At 39.5% G+C, this 20,537-nt stretch overlaps 1 protein-coding gene across 2 annotated transcripts in view; it reads right to left on the bottom strand.

The window, feature by feature from the left end:
• The window catches only part of LOC140226542 (uncharacterized), a 66,340-nt gene that overhangs the window by 26,116 nt on the left and 19,687 nt on the right, over positions 1-20,537 (bottom strand). The window contains exon 1 of one of the 2 annotated variants that reach the window (XM_072306992.1): positions 5,302-5,872. The exons of the other annotated variant lie outside the window; for it this stretch is intronic. Within the exon in view, the coding sequence (XP_072163093.1) occupies positions 5,302-5,724 (423 nt within the window). The 5' untranslated portion in view covers positions 5,725-5,872. Of the gene's footprint in view, positions 1-5,301; positions 5,873-20,537 lie in introns of those variants that run through there. 2 annotated transcript variants of the gene reach the window in all.

Raw genomic sequence — 20,537 nt, 5'->3', positions numbered from 1 at the left:
CTAGAGATTTTTTGTAGTCATGTACATTCCGTTTTGGGGGTTTAGGGTGAGATTTCGTTTTAATATCAGAGACAATCAAAATTGGTTGAATTGCGAGAGTCTCAAGCTCAATGCGTGAGAGTTGGCAGCCCTGCACAAAGCGTTTTGGTCAGATATTTTTCTGACAAACTGTTACAATTTTCAATCTTTCCAATATTTCAATATTCTGTTTCTTTTTAGGTAGAATGAGCACTTTATAAGAAGTCCACATATTAATACAAGTACATGATTGTATAACATACACTTTTTGTAATACAGTGCACTCCCGTTATAACGAACAGGGTTATAACGAAATTCCGGTTACAACGAAATAAAATTTAGGGCCGCAACATTATCAACTCTATGTATTTTTATTGTTTATTCATTCGGTTATAACGAAATTTCGTTATAACGAAAGAAAACTGCCGGTCCCGAGGACTTCGTTATAACGGGAGTCCACTGTACATCGATTCTCATTTAATAATTCATTAAATTAGGCCTATTAATTATGTAGATTACTAGAAACAAATCCCCTTCAAATTCAACTTCCTTCTAATCTTCTTTTCATTCTCCCTCCTAACAGCCTAACCTTTTTCTTCCACTTTTCCTTCAACCTCATTCTATTCCCTTCAACACTATTCAAATTAAATTATTATTATCAACCATTGTCATGATAAATATCAACACTCGCCACTATTTTTTAAAAGAAAGAATGTCTAAATTCAGGAATGAATAATGGTGATAAGCACAATCAGGGTATGCAATCATGACTTTCTCACTTTAAAAGATTGTAACTTCTAAAAGAATGCACGAACTGACTTAAAAATTCACATGCAGCATGCTAAGACATCAGTTATCACATGTGGTAAGACAATAGCTAATTTCTTCTCATTTACTTTTAATTATTAAAGATTAATTACCAAAAAGTCCCCCAAAACCCACGTAATGCGTCAAAAAAAGCGTTTTACAACTTTAATACGTAAAATCAAGATTTGAGGTCCATATTTTAAGTCTACCCCTATGTGTTTGGTATCAAATTAATGGCTTTTTATTGGCATTGCTTGCATGCAATAAAAAACAGTGGTTCTTTCAGCTGGAGAAAGTTATAAGGTCTGAAGTCCCATCCTGGTAGGAGTGTAATGCTGGCTTATTTTTGTGACATTGTGACCTTTTAACCCATGCTGTACAGCTATACATGTAGAAACAGCTTATTTTTCTGCTTTTCCTGAAAGTACTGAAGACACACTACAAAATGGTGCGCTGTTTGCCAATAAATGTTCAGCCAGTTTTGAGTTTTGAGCCATTTTCAAATGCTGAGCAAATTAAGTGCAGCCGTTTTTCAGTATTTTCAGTGAGGTGTATCCTAATTTGACTACTTTAAAGAATCTTTTCCCCTTATTGAATATCCTTGTTTTTTTAACCATGAATTGTACATTATGTAGAAATCTATTGTGTGAAAATTTTAGCAAATCTGAGCGATAGGAACTTATTTTTTTTATATTTTTACAAATTGCTGAGCATAAAAAAGTGCAATACAAGCCCATGTTATACTGCATGAAGGTCATATGATAAGTGTTCAGGGTTCATATTTCAATGCTTGTTCAATTTCTAAAGATATCATAAGCAAAAACATGGTATTTTGGCTTAATATGTCATTGTTTGAGTGTCACAGCTTGGATATCAACTCAAGTCATCATAAATCTCACATTCATTCTTCTATCTGCGTTTACAAATATGAGAATTGATCCAAACACTGTGCGCACATTCAAGGTCAAACTGTACAGATAATTTTTTGATGAAAAATATCATATCTTCCAAAGTACCAGCCCTAATTTCATAAAAATTTGTAATAATGGCCACTATATGTCTGTTACCTATTCCTGAAAGTTTCGCCTCTTCATCCTTTGGCAAAAGTGAAATATGATAAAATATGTAAAAGTGATTTTATTTGAATTCAAAATAATGCCAACAAAATTGATCATCCATTTCGAGAAGTGAAAATATGAAATTTATTCATATTTTGTAATATGTCATGGCTATGTGCTGGTGGTGAATGAAAGGGATATTTATCAGGAATATCTAACAGCAATATCAGATGAAAAAAAAATTCTCCTTTTTTAAATGAATTTTTCCAATATATTAGTCATTTCAATGTAATTCGACACCCCTACTTTAAATGCTAATTTATGCGCAGTTTAATGCAAAATTTTGACTCTTTCTTTACATGAAATTAAAATTTGAACTCTCAGCTACCACAAACAACAAAAAAAGGATTTTTACCAAGTTTTTTTCATTTTTGCCCTGTTACACAATTGCATACCCTGATTGTGCTATTGACCTAATCTGTATCAATAATTGGAATTGTGATAATCATGATAGTGGCAATGAAAATAAAGAATTGTCACAATAGCTCACTTGAGCCTTCGACTCAGGTGAGCTAACAATAAGAAGAAAAAAAATACGGAAAAAAAGTAGGGGCTACAAATATTGCAGGAGTCCAGTTCGATGTTGTTAGTAAGCTGCTTATTAGAGACTGCCAAAATCGATTATAATGGTTGACATCGTTCTCTGTGAAATCGGTGCACTATGCACTACTTACATCGAAGACTACTGTACGAGCTGAAATTTTCGCGTACAGATATTTTCGCGAATTGGTCCTTCGAGGACATTTTCGCGTGTTAATTTCGCGGTTGCGAGGGTCTAACTGAACTTAGCTATTTGCGCGTTGTTATTTTCGCATGTTGTTATTTTCGCGATTCAAAGGCGATTCGCGAAATTCGCGAAAATAAAACCAACGCGAAAATTTCAGCTCGTACAGTATGTTCGCGACCGACATACTTTTCAACTCAGATTTCTTCCCTTTTTCGGCTTCCTAATTCCATGAAAACTGTCTGATATGGTTCAATTTAGCATCTCCAGTAGCTGCACGAAATTTGATTGACAAATGGCGCAGCGAACGATAGGTGTGCATTTCAAATTGAACACTTCTTAGTCACGACATTGGTTGTCTTTAGTGGAAAAGTCTAAATGGGTGATTTTGGGGGGTTCTCTTTGCCCAGATAGCTTGATAGTGATCATGAATGGTGATGGAACCTGGCGGCGGCAAGGGACTTCACGCTTTGAGTCTCGTCTCCTGTTAGTCCACTGCCTCGACTGCCTTCGTATACGACGTGCACTAGCATGGTCTGTGGTACTAGCAATATCGCACATGGAAGTACCGTCGTTGAGGGTGTGTAGTACAAAGGACAGACCCCCCCCCCCCCCCCCCCCCGAAGACAGTCCAGTCAATCTTGCCACTTTCCCCCGAAATCTTCGGGGAAAGCAATAAACGATGTGCTCCGCCTTCAACCCTTCCTCGGTGTCTGATTGGTTTAGTTGTGTGTCAATCGATGAACATTACTGCCCGATGCAAATCTTTTCCTGGAAAAATACCTTGATTGCTTGCACGTTGGATATTCTTGGTGAAAGGCGCTAGAGTAATATTTTCTTTCTACCTTGATATTTGTAAAGTACCGGTACGTCACATTTTATTATAGAATGGGTAGCGAGAATCCTGCGATCTCATTGGTCGAGAGCTATGTGTTGATTTTTACTGGCCGCATGCTGAGTCACAGTGGTAAACATGTTTAAAATATCGCACACTTGTAGCAAGAGTACGCCAACTTGTAACAAAGATTCGCGCACTAAGCAAGCGTTCGCGCACCCAGTACAAGACGCCTATTGGCTATAACAACCATGCATCAGTATTTACTGATGCATGGCTGGCCGTGCGTCCAGTAAAAACTGACGCATGGTTTGTGTATGCCAAGCCAAAAGGAAATGCATCCAGTAATTTTGTCATTGGTTAACACCTTGACAAGAAAATTACCCATTCTATAAATCAGATGACGCACATGTCTTTTCGTGCGTCAGTCGGAATATAATGTGCATGCGGTAACTATGGAATTTAGCCTAAACCCACTCGGCTTCGCCTCGTGGGTTAAGCATTCCACAGTTACGTACCTTATGCACACAATTCCGACTGACGCACTCAGACCTGTGCGTCAATTGTATACTGATTTATGATGAATAAACTCAAAATATTAGATTTTTCCTCAAAAAGAGCAACTTCTATAGTAGGACAATAAAGCGATAAAATACGAGTTTTGTAACAATATTGATTTCAATAAAATTGAGACCGCATGACACATAAAATGAAAACAGCTGGAATTTGCATGCATGCTGTGTAGCGCAAGGATCGTGATCGGCAACAGCCTCCAGCTGTATCTTGTGCACGGTGTCGTATTCCTGACCGCTTCTTGATTTGCGTGTATATACAATGTATATTCCTTCTTCTTTGATTCGCGTGTATTAATTACTATTTCGCTATTCGCTGGTGTTTGTTTTCGTCAATTTTGCTCAACTCATCCATATGGCACAGATCAGTAACAATTCCATCATTTTGAGTCTAATTTTGCATTATGGCGACTGTCTTCGCTGCTCGGATTCAGTTTCAGGAGTCAACATGTATGATAGCCCTACTACATATCGACCTCCGTCTTTTAAACCGACTGCATATTAATTGGCGCACTGAACGCTTAGTACGCACTTCACTGCACGCAAAGCACATAAAAATGGATTGGCTTTGACTGTTGATGAGGATGGTGTGAGAAAACGTGAAAATTTACTGTTCATCAATGGTTTGAATCAAGGACAACATCTCAAATATTTTCACCAAATTGTAATGTAATGTCTATGGAAGTTTCTAAAAAGCTTCGTACAACACGGTGTTCAACACAACTCGGTTTGCGTGCATTGTCAATGCAAATACAGCGGTCGATCTACATACAAAGGAACGTTACCGCAGGGAGCTGAAACGAGGCCACGCAAGTTCGACGGCTATATTTTTGCACTGAAACTTCGAATCGAAAAGGGAACTGCATTTGATAGAGCTGGATTTTCTCAATCACGTAGGTCAAGTTTTTTTAACGTGAATTTCTGTGTTAGATATTCTTATCTAGCAAATAAACATTAGGCGGTCGATGAGCAGTAGGTCCAAACATACATTACAAGGCAACAAGCCCTCACATCTTTCTTGAAAGGACATGACTTGTTCTTGAGTCTGCCTGTTAGGTTTTGGAAAGAGTGTGATCTTTCAAGCGGCCACACTGTGCGTGGATTTTCTCTCTGATACTGATAGCTGACCAGCAGGATGGCCATAATTCAGAAAGGTAAGACAAAGTTAAAGAACATTGCTCTTGTAAACCTGCCACAAAGGAAAATGCAGAACACATGTAGGCCTACCTCTGTTGATGGTGTTCCTGGTGAAAGCAATGCACGTTGCTTTGTTCTTTCACCCACCAGCAACGGTGAAGACATACCAATTGGTAATAAGAATTCGCATTCAGCATGATCCTTATTTTCATCTCTGGGCTTATTAGTAATGCCGGTAGTGGATATAGCATGTTTCTCCTTGGTGGTGATGTAGCTTCTCTTCAGTTTTTCCCGTAGTTCATCTAGCTTTGAAACATTGTTTATTGAGTTGGTGCATTTTCCACACAAATATTGGTTGTTAAATTCGTCTTTCCAGTCAAATATGTCCTTTATTTGAGCTTGCAGTCCGATTCTGATGACTCTGGCTGAATTTACGTTTACGTAATGCTTTGATGTGACCAGCTGCACATTACACACCATGCACCATCTCAGCCGTGGACGTGAGCTCGCCATAGCTGCAAGTTGCTAAACTTACTCCAAACACCGTTTCCACAGGCATCATACATGTAGCATCACTTCTACTAGAATAGTCTAGACCTAGTCCTCGAACATTTCATTTAAATGCACTAGATCAACGCGAATCACGTGTTTTGGGGACAGATCGATCCTTCCAAAATCTCTGAATCACACAATAGTGCAAGTATTCTATTGAAACGTCAAACTTTCAGCCAATGCAACGAATGCATATGCAACGAGTTATAAATGCACAATGCATCCAATATAGGGTCAGCGCGACTCGCGCGATGCGTGGACTGTCACGATCGCGATCGAGAAAACTTCGGCGCTACCGCCAATTCGAGGGCGTGTGAGAGAGTGAGAAAAAAAAAAGAAAAGAGTCCCGTCTCGTCTCGGGACCAGTGATCGGGGCTAGTCTCCTGTCTGCCAGAGGAGTTTCAGGTCGGGCTTTTAAACTCTAGTACGGGCCTAGGCCCCCCTTCTGAATTCTGCTGGCCGAGTCTTCGCTTGCACTAGCTAGGACACACAGATATTAGCACAGGTGGGACTGACCATCCATATGCATGATATGTGATGAGGATTCTCCATCTTCCTCCGGTGTAGAATCATGGTCTGCAGACTGCTCCTATTTCATCCTCCAGGAAGGTAAAGCACAAAATTTACTCTTTTTTCCTTTCCTGGGCATGATTTCTCCAGGTGATGAAAAATAAGCTCTGAACAAATACTATGTCTCGTACATCACTAGTCTGTACAATCATTGACATTACGATAGAGCTTCACTTCACTGCACTGTAAACTATACAGTTGTATTAGCACGGTCTAGCACCACCCACCACACACACACACATACACACATGAAAGACACTACAGAGACCCTGGGGCAAAATCTGTGTGGTAAACAGGATGTATTTGAGGGCAGTGTGCTCAGCAGATTCTGTAGTCTTTACTCTGCAGACTGCTTTTTCCCAAACAAATTTAGTCAATGCACTGGTGAAAAATACTATTGTTTATGAAGAGATTACCACTTCCGGTTTATTTTCACCATGACTCTGACATGAAAATTACTTTTTAAATACATTAAGAGTTATTTACATAGGCCTTTTCAATGCTAAAATCATGTTGATTACCACTTAGGTACACCTTGCAGTTAAATGGCAGCGGACCCACTTTATGTTGTCAACTTCACAGCAAATGCAACTACAAATGTACATGCATGGTCTACCTTTGTTCATTACAGTATTTTTTCATCTTATCTACACAAAATGCGTTCAGTATGCTTAAAGTCAAGAGCACTTCCTTTGTTGCATGTCCAGGCTCTGAAAATGACTAGAACTTAGTAGAAGATAGGATTTGATGTCTAACGCTTTGCATTTTTTTTTTTTTTTTTTGATCACATGCTGGAGTGATCAGGGTTTGATGTACAAATCGGTAGTTTGATATGTGACAATGAACATAAATTCTTTGTCAGATAAAATCGTACGTCACCGTCGTTCATAAATTCTTGAAAAATAAGTTATCACAGACAGGAACAAAGCAAAATTGAATTGTTTTATATATCATTTGCATAGAAATCTTTTCCAACTTCATTATACCCATTTTCCGCATAAATACAAAATTTCGGTACTATAATATCAGAAAAACAATGTGGATAGTTGTGTTTATTTGGTTCTCTTTTGTAATATTTCATGTACATATGTATCTTAAAATTTGGGTAATATATTTTAAGCGTGTCGAAATATGTTCTTGAATGAATTATTCAGCCTTCACTTTATAAATCACAATCACTTTTATTAGAGATTAGATCAAGACTGACTCCGAAATGTTTCCATAATGTTTATTTTAAGTTTAAGCTTGTAGTTTTACATTAAAGCATTCCCAATTAAAGCACGATATAAGCAGGAAATCAATGATTTTCTAAGATGCTACATTGTACCTCCGGGCAATTCCATGAGATTGGTGTCATGGGGTGAAAAAATAAATTGTTACTGTTGAAACTTGCCACCTATTTTATTTTGTTCAGTATACGTCTGGGCATGTGGAACAGCAATTTTTTGCACTAATATGCCTCCAGAATGGCAGATATTACACTTTTATAAAGTCAAATTACATTTTCTTTGAGAATTACATTGAAAATGTACAATGTACTTGAATGTTTGAGTTGAATCCATAGAATAAAAGAATGGTAAGTAATTGATTTGTTGATTTTTATGATGTATTGGGTATTAGTTACTAGGTGTCAGTGAGGAAAAAATGATCCGTATTCCCATGAATTGGTAGAATGCATACTGCCAAACTGCTAAAACTAATGTAACGTGATAAATGAAAATACTGAAATAGTTTCATATCTTAAAGGTATTAGCCCACATTTGTAAACCTGCAGCAATTGGTCTCATAGTTAGCATGGAGTTTGGGTATGATTGCAGTAACACCTGTGCAAAATTTCGTTCCAATTAGTCCATTACTTTCATAAAAATAAATGAAAATGCACCGTAATCCGTATGCATGCGTATAACGCTCGCTAGCTCCGGTCCACGTACGTGTTACATGTACAATGTACGTAGCTATAGCCCGCGCTCGTAATTCGATTTTGGGTCGGGTTGACCCGGTTTGAAAATTGATTTTAAAATGATGATTTTCTCTCTTTTATTGAATGGTATAGACAAAGAGCGACAGGTGAGGTATGTTACTGTTATAACTTGTACTTGAAGTCATATTGGACCTGTTTTATGCAGTTTTGATTTTCGTGGGTTTGCAAATGTGGGCTAGTACCTTTAACATTCCTTTGGATTTAAAATGTGCCAATGGAAATTCTCTTCATACTGCCTCTACCTGATATGAAAAATGGTGAAAGAGTTGTGTACATGCAAATGTATTATAATGAGAGAGGTTCAAAACTGTAGCATGAGTAACAAGGGGGTAACGCGAGTAACGACTAAAAATCATGAAACACAAACTATACATTTATTTCTATACCAATGAGAGCAAATATTTTTTTGTGTGACTTGAGTAAGCTGAGGGAGCAGATGTAGAGAGTATGGTCTTGTACATAACCTTACATGACCTTGCTTGAATTGGTTGTTGTCTAATAGGCCAGGGAGGTGCACCTCCCTGAATAGGCTAAACACATGGTTTGCTATCCAAAGAAAATCTTCATTGGCAAACTAAACGAACCAGATGTGGCTAACAATCCTCACATTCTAAGCCTTACATTATATCATTTCAGATATCAGCTATGGATAACTTTAAATCCCTTTAAGAGCCAGTTTTTTTTTTTTTTTTTTTTTTTTTTTTTTTTGCTGGTATGCTTAAGGTTGTAATTTGCCCAATTTGGGTAATTGGTTAATGTCCAGAGCAATCGTAAGACAAATGGGAATGTATAAATGTTGCATCTCAATGCAATTGACAAATGAAATGGAAGCATAATAGATTAACAAAAATCTGTACATTGTACACTTGTGTACCTGATGTAACTTTAAAGATGGTCGATCATCATCCCTAATGGTATGTACACTCCCACACGACCAAAGTTTGTGCATGCAATTGCGCAATGCCAGACTAACGTGTGGGACAACGCTGCCACTGACACACGTGTGTGTGTGCGTGTGTGTGTACGCATCATACAAAAACATTGTTACCGCGAGCTGCAGTGATTGGAGGAGAGAGGCCAGAAGACGCATGGCTCTTTTGGCCTCTCTTCATGGGCATGCGCACTGAGACCCCGTTTACAGTGCGAGGCTCGGCCACGGCTCAGCCGCGGCCGAGTCCAGCTCCGCTTCAGTGTAAACGCGCAAAAAGCCAAATGCGAGGCCAAAATTGGCCTCGCATTTGGCCTCGCTCTGGAGGTGGTCTCGGCCGCGGCCGAGCCCGGCCTTTTCTTGGTGTAAACGCAAACTGGGCCAAATGCGCGGCCAATTGCGCGGCCAGTTTTAGTCTGGCTTCCAAACCCTCTGCTTGTATCTTTCGCTGTTCAGGATATTAACCCCCTCAACATCGAAAACTAGTATAGTTTAAGGTGGTTTTGTCCTGCAAAGGATTTTTTCCTTCGGCAAAGGCCTTTGCCCGAACGGCGACTTTGTCGCCACGGAATTCAGTTGGCAAAGGGTCTGAAAACCAGACAATACCAAATTGCGTTAGTTTACAAGCAGAGCGCCACTACGACCAAATAATGAAAGGTTTGAATCGAAAGCGCGGCCGAGCCCAGCAGTGTAAACGGACAAAATTGCAAGGCTCGGCCGCGCAATTGAGGCCGGGCTCGGCCGCGGCCGAGCCCGGCCCCGCACTGTAAACGGGGTCTGAGAGTGTGCTCCATTCGGAAGCTCTCGTGGCTCACTCGGACAGCCATTTTGGGTCAGGAGATTTGTAGCACAGAACTCTTGTAGTCTACAAATTGTAGCATGTTGTTCGCTGACCCATTGAGTCAACGCTATTCTCATTTGGGGTCACTACATTTGATACAGAATGGGGGGAGGCAGCATGTTGCGTTCATCTCCATGCCGCACAAACCACTCGCCACGACTGTGTGTCTTTAAGCAAGAGTTAGCATTATCCAGAGACTCCAACCCAAAGCACCTTCTGATCTGGAGATTCTCCCGCCTGAAACCCCTAGCAAACGGGAGACTCCAAGTTGATGTGTGCGAAGCGCGAAGTTCCTAGGGTTCTTGATGCTCTCTGGTGCTATTAAAGGCTTTTTTTTCAACATACAAAAGCAATAAGTAAGAAATCCTTTCCAACGGGAGACACAGAGCCAGGGCGGGAGAAATTAAATCTCAAGCGGGAGAACGGGAGATTTTGCAAAAATTGGTTTTCGGCGGGAGATCTCCCATCGAAAACGGGAGAGTTGGAGTCTCTGATTATCTCTTTTTACAATGGCAATTTTTTTTTTTTTTTTTTGTGGGGGGTTTAACAATAATCGTTTTCTGGCAACTGGTAAATACACATACATGCTATGTATGTTTAAAACATTTACTAGAATTGTCAGTGTTACAGCTTTTTATACATTATTCTCTGGGATTGTCAACCCAGAATAATGACAATTGCTTAACTACACAATAACTTTAATACTCAAAGTTAGAATCCACCACTACCAGAAGATACAAGAATAAATTTGGGGTTAAGAGGTAGATCACTGTATGCATACATAGCTGTAGACTGTACACAGCAGGGCTGGCAAACTAGAGAGAGTTTGGAGAGAAGTGTGAGTAAGCAAGTGCCTGGGGAGGGGGGTTGGGGATGGCGTGGCAGTGGAAGGGGGGTGGTCTCCCCCCCCCCCCCTTTCCACTGGAGTGAACTTCATCAATTTTGCATTTTAACTGGTGGATTTGGTGCATACTCTAGAAAAGATTTCAACACATGCCATGAGAAAGTTTGCCTGTGGGAAAATCTCCAAAGATTGGGCTTGGGCATATTGTTTGGATAATCAGCAATTTTAAGGACATTACCTTTTTTTTTTTAACATGCTGTTTTGGGGGTTAAGTGTGAGAATTCTTTTATCAGGGTTAGTCAAAATTTGATAAATTGCCCGAGTCTTGCTAATTGCATGAGAGTTGGCCGCCCTGACATACATGTAGAGTGGGAAGTCCACACTGGTAACAGTAGCTGGACAATGTACATTGTACTGTATGTTATTTCTAATGTAGTTTACAGTTTATGAAAGCAAGTGTTTCACTCACGAGTAAAACTACTAAACATTTAAAGTTCCTGTGAAAGGGAATAGGAGAATAATTCACTGCATGAACTAGTATCTACTACTTTATATTTTCTTGCATTTGGTTTATAGTGGTTACTCGGATTCTGAAAAGTAAAGTATGTGGAATATACCGTATGGCAGTGGGAAAAGTATGAAAGAGTGCCAATATCGTCTTATTTTAGGGACAAAATATCTGTAGAGGCTGACTTCATCAAAAGCATTTACAGCTGTAGTTTCCAGCTAATTCTCGTGGTCAGTTACATGGTAGTGATTATGCATGAGCTAATATGTAATGCGAGTAATGATGATTTTGCTATTGCTGTCAAATATTTCCAATGCTCTCAATATTTTGACCCCCTATATTTGAGTATCACAACATGGTTTACCCTGGTATATAAATCATTATACAACAGTTGTTTGAAATACTGCCCAGTACGAGGACACTTTTTGAATAAAGGCATGTTGGCTTTTTATGTAGTCCCAAAAAATGTAACGTGAGTAACGAAAGTATTTTGTCTTTATTTCCGGTATGGATGTTGTTAGTAAAATTCTATTAATATTGCGTGGTAGACTATTTTAAGGACTTGTGCATCTATTCAGTACAATACCGAGAGTCTGTCAAACCTTCAAGTATAAAAAATATGACAATTACAATATGCAGAGATGCCTAAAAAGTGTAACGAAAGTAACATGGAATTGCCCCTCTGGTAACATCTATCTGGCATGTAGTTCTAACCTGTAAAAAAGGACTACTGTACCGTATCTCAGAGATGCGTTTGGGATTGTTATTAGAAAAAATATGAGCTTTCAAAAACCATCCATTGATTGTTTAGTATTCCTATGGTATTAAAGTTTCTGAATTGATAAAAAATGAACAAAATCTTTGATGTTGAATTTTTGTCATTTGTAGAACTGTGATTGAATATTGCATCACATGTGTACTTTTTTGGAGAATCATATAGGATTCCAGCTGCAGCAGACTGTGCAATGCAACTCTAAGGCTGCGTTCACATAGAAGTATACTATTCGGGTATTCGGGCTCGCTTTTCGAGGGCACGCGAATAGCTTGAATCGAACGATAGGATTTCCTCACACCGGTTCACATAGGAGGGCGCTATTCGAAAGTACGAATAGCTGCGAAAAGTATAGCAAAGTGGGAATCGAGCTTGTTTGATTTTCTTGCAGCGTATATTGTCTCTTGTTTATGAAATAATGACACTTTAGGTCTGGATTTGCCCTTTGGGCAATTCCATGAAAAATGTTCACTTTGGTGAAAAAATGAAGTTTTGAGTTTCACTTAAGTTTTCAAATATTCTAAAAAAGTAACATATGTATTTTCATTTTTCACTAGTCGCATCTTTGTCATTACAAAATTTTGTATTTTTCTCAGTCAATGAAAATACTGTATGATGTGTTGCAATGACACAAAAATTTGGCTATTTTTAAAGAGCTTAGTGTTCCTGTCTCTAAAGAAGGCCAGATATGTCCTAGAGGCCTTGTTCAGCTTTTAAATTATAGTCCAGTGTATATATCAACGGAAAATCACAACCAACTTCTTTAGCATCCATCAGTTTTTGACCCATTGATCCTCAAAGTTGTGTGATTTCTATAACATTTGAAGCGTCATGTCCGTTACGTTTTTTACTATAAGTTTTCATAGCCAAGAGGAAATTAGTGTAAAGTTGCTGCAAATTCATTTTCTATGTTAGGATAGAATCCCCTTGCATGTGTGGAAACCATTTTTCTATACCACTTCTAGTTTTCCTGTAAATGGCGTAACGGACATGACACTTTGCGTAACGGACATGACACCTCATATTTAGACAAGTGGCAGAAATAACACTGTGGCCCAGTGAAACAGGGTGGTGATTAGTTTTAGGCGCACCTGGTAAACTAGGGACGGCGAGCGACGCGGTGCGACGCTTCTGCAAATTTCTTTCAATTTGCGACGTCAAAGGACACGCAGCGACGGTTAGCGACGGTGTACAATCACTAGTTTAGACTGCGTGTCGGCGGGCGCCGCCGAGCGTCGCAAAGCGTCGGCTAACTCCCATGTATACTTGTAAAAGACGAGCCCTCACAAATGGACCGTTGCATGTACGAAAAGGAGCTTACCTGGTGGCCGTCTCGCTGCGTCCGCAAAATAAGCTCCTTCCCTCTACCCTCCCGAGATGCGTCCCGATGCGTCTCGAGGCGTCCCTCGTTGAATGGCGACTATTGTTTCGTAATGAATAGAAAGCTAAAGTGCTACTACTAGTGCTAAGCGGAGAAGCCATCGGCAATCCAGGATTTGGGGCCACGCACTGTTTTGACATGAAAATTACACTTACTGCTACATGTGCAAATGTATTTTAGGTTACAGAAATGAATTGTGACATGATTCAACTCCTCAGCAATGCAACTGCGTACCAAATTCGGCAATTAGTATTAAGGAAGAAATGCCATAAATATACTATTGCTTGATGCTTAAAAAAAAATTCGCGCTACTCGCTCGCTACTCATGATCCGAATCCCCGATACGCGTGCGTGTACGTAGTGCAGCGTCCGAGTATTGGGCACACAATCTGCGCCCTGGGCTCGAGATGAAATTTTATGAAGCACAGCTGTGACTTCTGAGAGCTAAACATCAAATGCAAGTCCCCGCACAGTACGTAATTCAAACGCTAGGAAGTTCATTGCTAAAAGGAAGCGTGATTCCGTAGGCATATCGAACGCAACCTTCACTAATCCAATGGAATAGAAAGTGCTACATATTATCATTAGCAGACAAAGCGGAGAAGCCATCGGCAATAGGAGGGTTTGGGGCCACGCACTGTTTTGACCTGAAAATTACACTTACTGATTTTCTAGGTTACAGAAATGAATTCTGACATGATTCAGCTCCTCCGCAGTGCAGTTTCGAACCAAATTCGGCATTAAGTATGAAGGTAGGATTGCTGCCCGATGCTTACAAAAATCGCGAATTTACCGTTTCGCGCTACTCGTTCACTACAACTCCCGATATCGATCCGAAAATCCCCGATACCCATAAAGTATTATGCGTTATAGCGTGTGGTATAGTGCACATAATCTAATTGGGAAATTTCAGTAGTTGTGAGAGGTAAAGCATCAACAAATGCAAGTTCCCGCCCGAGAGCGAGCCGTACACAAATTTGCATTTTATTGCAAGCAAGTTCATTGCTAAGCGGACGCTCGATTTCGTAGGGAAAATATCGAACGCAACCTTGACTAATCCAATGCCAATTTGCGTTTGTTTCTAATTCAACGCAAAGTTTAAGGCAAAACAAACTGTATTACTTATTTTGCAGCTGCAAGTCAAATCTCTCACAGGGCCAGCGAGCCCTGGTCCCAACAACTTTAGGCACGACGGACATCCACTCGTTGGTATTCCAGAATGCGTTCGGAATATACCTTTTATCTCGGTGGCATGCACTCAAGAATGCGCGCATTCTATACCCATTCCGGCCGTCGCCTGGGAATGCTCAGCTTAGTAAACAGGGCCTAGAAATAAGCCGGGCATTCCGGAATGAAACTGATAATGCATCAATGAGGATGACTTTGTCTAATCTCTCTATTGTCTGTTAAAACCTAACAGTAACACTACCAACAGGATTAATTTGCCAGGGTTCACAGCCTTTGTCTTCTAGAATGCATTCGATCAGCCCCACGCTTTCACCAATGAGGTGCATTTTGTATGTAATACGTACATGCCGCTACTAGCTCACCGTTTTGCTTCCTTCGCTAGCTCTCAACGATCGAACATGTGGCTCTAGCTGGCCGGCGTGGTACATTGCGAAGGTACCAAGGTAGTCTTTATCCAGGCATGCTAGATTTCGAATTTTCTATCAAAGGACATTTAATTCAGTTTTCGCCTAGAAGGGATAAATCAATCCTTTTGCATGGCTACGTGAACATTTGTGATATCAGGGAGGTGAGGTCTGTTCGCTATATGCTTTTTTTTTAGACGAAGAGAAAGACAAAACAGTATCATGTGACGTTTACAGGAACTCAAAAGGGGCTTTTACTCAAGACTAGTGCTAGAGACATGTCCCTGGCTCACTCCCACTCCCAAGCCAGACTGTCTAATTGATATCTACACGTGGTTTACAACGCGGGTGGGGTGTGAAGGAATGCATACGCGCATTCCTTTGCTGGCATGCAACACTAACTTATTGATTGATCCACTCTGCTTTCATGGAAATTTCCACAAACGTTAAAGCAAACATTCCACATTTATTTTAGCATCTTCCGGGGCAGAATGTTATTGCTACATGTATTTACTTTCGAACATACAAGCAAACATCAGACATCTATTTATTCATCGTACGGAGTTGAATATTATCGTTATTCATTTCCGAAAGTTAAAGGAAACATTCCACATTTATTTTAGCATTAAGCTTCAGGGGCCGATTATTACTGCTATTTACTTTCGAACATAAAAGCAAACATCCGGCATTTATTTTACCGTCGTACGGAGTTGAATATCATTATTATTCATTTCCCAACGTCAAAGCAAACGTGCGATATTTATTTCAGCATATTCCACCGCCGAATGATATCCTTATTCATTTCCCAACGCAAAATCAAATACTCGACATTAATTTTAGCACCGTACGGAGCTGAATCTTACCGTTATTCATTTCCAAAAGACCATATGAAAACATCCGACATTTATTTTACCATCGGACGGAGTTGAATATCATTATTATTCCTTTCCCAACGTCAAAGCAAACGTGCGATATTTATTTCAGCATCTTCCACAGCCGAATGATATCCTTATTCATTTCCCAACGCAAAATCAAATACTCGACATTAATTTTAGCACCGTACGGAGCTGAATCTTACCGTTATTCATTTTCCAAAAGTATAAGAAAACATCCGACATTTATTTTAGTATCATACAAAGTGAAATATTACCGTTGTTAATTTCCCAAAATTAAAAACAAATATCCGACATCTATTTTAGCATCTTTCGGCGGTAAATGTTATTGCTACAGATTCGAACATAAAAGCAAACATCAGACATTTATTTCATTGTCGTACGGAGTTGAATATTATTGTTATTCATTTCCGAATGTCAAAGGGATCATTCGACATTCATTTTAGCATCTTCCGGAGCTGACTGTTACTGCTATTTACTGTACTTTCGAACGTAAAAGCAAACATCATCGTATACGGAGTTGAATTTTTTTATTATTCATTTCCGAGACACCAGAGAGACACCTGGAAGAATTTTTATATACCGGTACTTCGAAGCAAAGGGAACGAATATAGTGATATTAAACGAAAGAAATCGTACCAAACGAGGTATGAGAAACAGCGGAAATAAAACAATGAGTTGGCACTTCGGCGAGGGCTTACTTCGTTTCATCGGGTGATCGCGTTCGGGTCGGGTGGTCGCGATACACGACCTTTTGTAGATTATATGCCCTAATATACGAAGGGTCGGGTGGAGCATTTGAGAATTAGACCCCTATTATTTACGAAGTATCGGGTACAACTTACCCGAATCTTCGAGAAAAAGCCATTGCAAATATACGAACGTTCACGTGTTTTATCTCCGAATACGCGATTGTATTCCTATGTTTTTACACTGAAAAAATTATCACAAGCGTTTGTATACAAGGCTAGCAGCAGATGATGCTCGCCGTGCATAACTATGGCAAAGCGATACGCTCGCGTGCGATAGAGTGATCATGCAGGTTTCAATGGACGACCATTCATATTGTACAGTATGTGCGGCGAAAGTTTTAGTCGTCTCGACTCGTAGATTACAACGATCTGGTCCTTCCTGTTCAATCTGAACATCTTGACAACATTGTTATCGGCATTTAGTGGTTTCTGTCTCCACTCATTTCTTCACTGCTGGTGACAACTAGCTCATACCACCTCCATGGACTTTATTGGGCTGAATCGTGAACTTTACCATGTGCAAAGTCTATGGAGGTTGACAGCAGTCACCGGCTGCACTATGACGAAATACAAATTACGTACACTTGTACTATGTACGTGTAACTGAATGGCGGTGAATGGAGTGGGGACCTATTTCAGGATAAATGTCCTTTATTCTACAAAACCACATAGTATCGATATGGAGACATTCTTTTACATCACTGCGAATACTTGTGTTGTTTGACTGAAAAGATGGGATTCTTTTCAGATATAATCAGAATCTGGTTACCGGTGCATGAAATAATCCCTTCAAAATTTGATAAGATTGTGAAACCTTTTTAATCCCTTTCTGAAATATTTTTCAAAACTGATTAGTTTGTTTAGGGCACCTAATCTGCGAAATGTCGGGTAACGCGACCACCCGACGCGAACGCGAACACCCGAAGGAGCGAATAAGCCTCGAAGTTTGCAGCACCGAACACCACGCGAAAATTATACAAAGTCAACACGTGGCAACTCGCTATAACGAGATTTTTGAGACAGACATATTTTGTTCTATGTAATCTTTATCAGTAGACAATAAACAATACAAAACAGAAAATGAATTCGTTGGGACCGGAGAAATTAGTTTGTTATATCGGGTATTATTTTGTTATATCAGGATCTCCTATGCCCATATCGGGTTTCCACGGTACACAGGAAACAGAGTTCGAACGCTTTTTCACATGCACAAAATACATGCAAGAACAATTATTGCAGGAGCAAATGTGTCATCATCCAGTTCATTCCCAAAATTGATTTTTTTTTTTCAGTCACAAATTATCTGAAATTGTTGTGAAAATTGTCCCGAAACGGGAGAGTGCCACAGAACTTCTTAAGAGTTCTGTGGAGAGTGCCCGTCACCTTCTTCTGAGGGACATAAGCCCGACCAGACGCAGTGCAATTCTATGCAGCGACAGGGCTGGGTAGTTAGTGAATGAGTTGCCTCCTAATCCGTCTTTTGTTCGCACGAGGCAAGGCGTGGACATTCTGTTTTGAAATCGGCAAGCCTTAATGCCATTGTCTTTGATCAAAGTTACTCTGTACAATGTACTTGAAAGTCTGTGGTGAAGGGGTCATTGAGACACCTTCCTTCCAAGACACAGTGCGATGCGTGAAAAAAAAAAAAAGATAAGTGCTTGTTCATTAACTTTCTATATGCCACCACGCCAATGTGGTGAATACGCATTGTATCACGTTATGTGTACCATCTTGTTGATGAACCCTATGAATTTGTTTATCAAATCGTTGCTGACCGTAAAAGAGAAGTGGAGATTTTAAGTCACGAACTGCCAGCCGCATGACAGAAATGTACCAAGCAAGCAAACAAGCAAGCACCAGTGAATGCCGTTTACAAACGCAAAAACTTGAACTGTTAATAGCAAAATCGACTGAAATCGTGTTTAGACTAAGTAAGAAGCTATAGGGCCTACTCGTACATTAATATTGCAGAGATCAGTTACATGATTTCTAACAGAAAGAAAACTCGCCTTTTAGAATGCAAGGTAAAACTCGCTCCACATCACAGTAGGGCAACGAATAAGTTCAGATTGTCTTTATTCACTTACTGTTGTCATATCACTACCCTGATTAAATTTTGGCTAGTCCGCAAAAAAAAAAAAAAAAAAAAAAAATTGACTAAACAAACATTACGACAGTATGCCTTAGTAATAGTATCGTCCAGCTTGTATACCAGCAGCACGATCAACTCGTGTGTACTGAGCTACTGTACGCGATGTACATGTTTGTTGATGTACAGATCAGCAGTTGCCATCTGAACAAATTTAATTTGTAGAGGAAGAAACTCGTATCTGAACCTTCACCCCTCTGAATAATATCTTTCTTTCAATGCAAAAAATTGTTGGGTATATTCAGTTGTTCTTTACTATAAAACATAGTCATGTGTTATTTTTCAGGCTTTTCATGTTATTTATTGGATTCTAAACATCTTCACTATTCCAGTTTCTTTTCCCCTGACTGATATCACAAAGTCTGCCATACTACGATGTTCGCTAAACAGTTTACGTTCCATACGAAGAAATCATGTCTTTTAAAAGAGGAAAAAACAAAAACAAAACAAAAAACAAAAACGAACGAATGTTGATAGCCAAATAACTTCACAGTTCGTAGGTGAAGTTCCTTCAAACTTTCCAAAGTAATACGTAGTTTTGAGCGTGAAATTGTCAGGATTTTGCTGTCTAACCAGGTAGTGGCTGCATCACATACTCGTAGTGAATTTGTCTGGGCATACGAGGCCTTTCGTATATTTCTGTGAGTAATAGATCCCTTCCTATACAATTTGTAGTTCAGTAAACATTTAAAATACTCAATTAAGTACACATTAATAAACTGTTCGATATTTCTACTAACGGTCAAAAGAAAGGCTATAATTAGAATCACGATCTTTGCGATGACAACTCATGAGCTAGTTCTTCGATCGATAATTCCAGGCTATGTACACGCGGTTTATTCCAGTGCGCGCATTCTTTCGTCTGGCACCTTGGGTCTGGCACCTGGTTTTGTGGAAAATTTCCACAAGGAGGGGAGAAGGGTGGGGTGTCAAGTTTCTCGTAATGCCAGAGACTGCATACACAATCTCTTTCCCCTTTGCTGGCAATGAACGTCTAGATTTAACTTTACGAAGGTTGCTAGCACGTGGTTCTTTTTGTTGTGAGCTGAGGAGTATGTTTTTTTTTTCCCCATCATTCATGGGCCGGAAGGGAAAGAAGTATGTTCAGCAAGCTGTCTTTTACACTCGCATTAGTAATAACTGATCATCACCATCACTCGGATCACTCAGCCTTTTTCTATAAACAGTCAGAAACATGACCAACATCATCATCAATCAAAGATTATTCCTCCCGTCTATATTTCTTTTCTGAATTATCCTCCACTGCTCGCTTTAATGATTAACAAAAAATCGTAACTGTTCGTTACTTTGAAAGTTTGCAATTTCCGAAGTCTCGTTATTCGAAAAAAAATAAAAGCAACAACAAAACTGTGTTGCTGTTTTGAAGATTCGTCAATTCAAAAACGAAGGAAGGTTTGGTTTTCTAAATGCTGTTAATCCGAAAACAAAACAAATTTTTGACCACGTTATTCGTTTTCAGATTAACGAACCGTATTTCCCATTTTCAGATTAACGAACCTTTGGAATGTCACAAAATGTTCGGATTAACAACCCCTAATACAT

The sequence above is a fragment of the Diadema setosum genome, chromosome 3, assembly GCF_964275005.1.
Source record: "Diadema setosum chromosome 3, eeDiaSeto1, whole genome shotgun sequence".
NCBI classification, from domain to species: Eukaryota; Metazoa; Echinodermata; class Echinoidea; order Diadematoida; family Diadematidae; genus Diadema; species Diadema setosum.
Note: the sequence above shows the minus strand (reverse complement) of the source record. Positions and strands in the feature narration are given on the sequence as shown.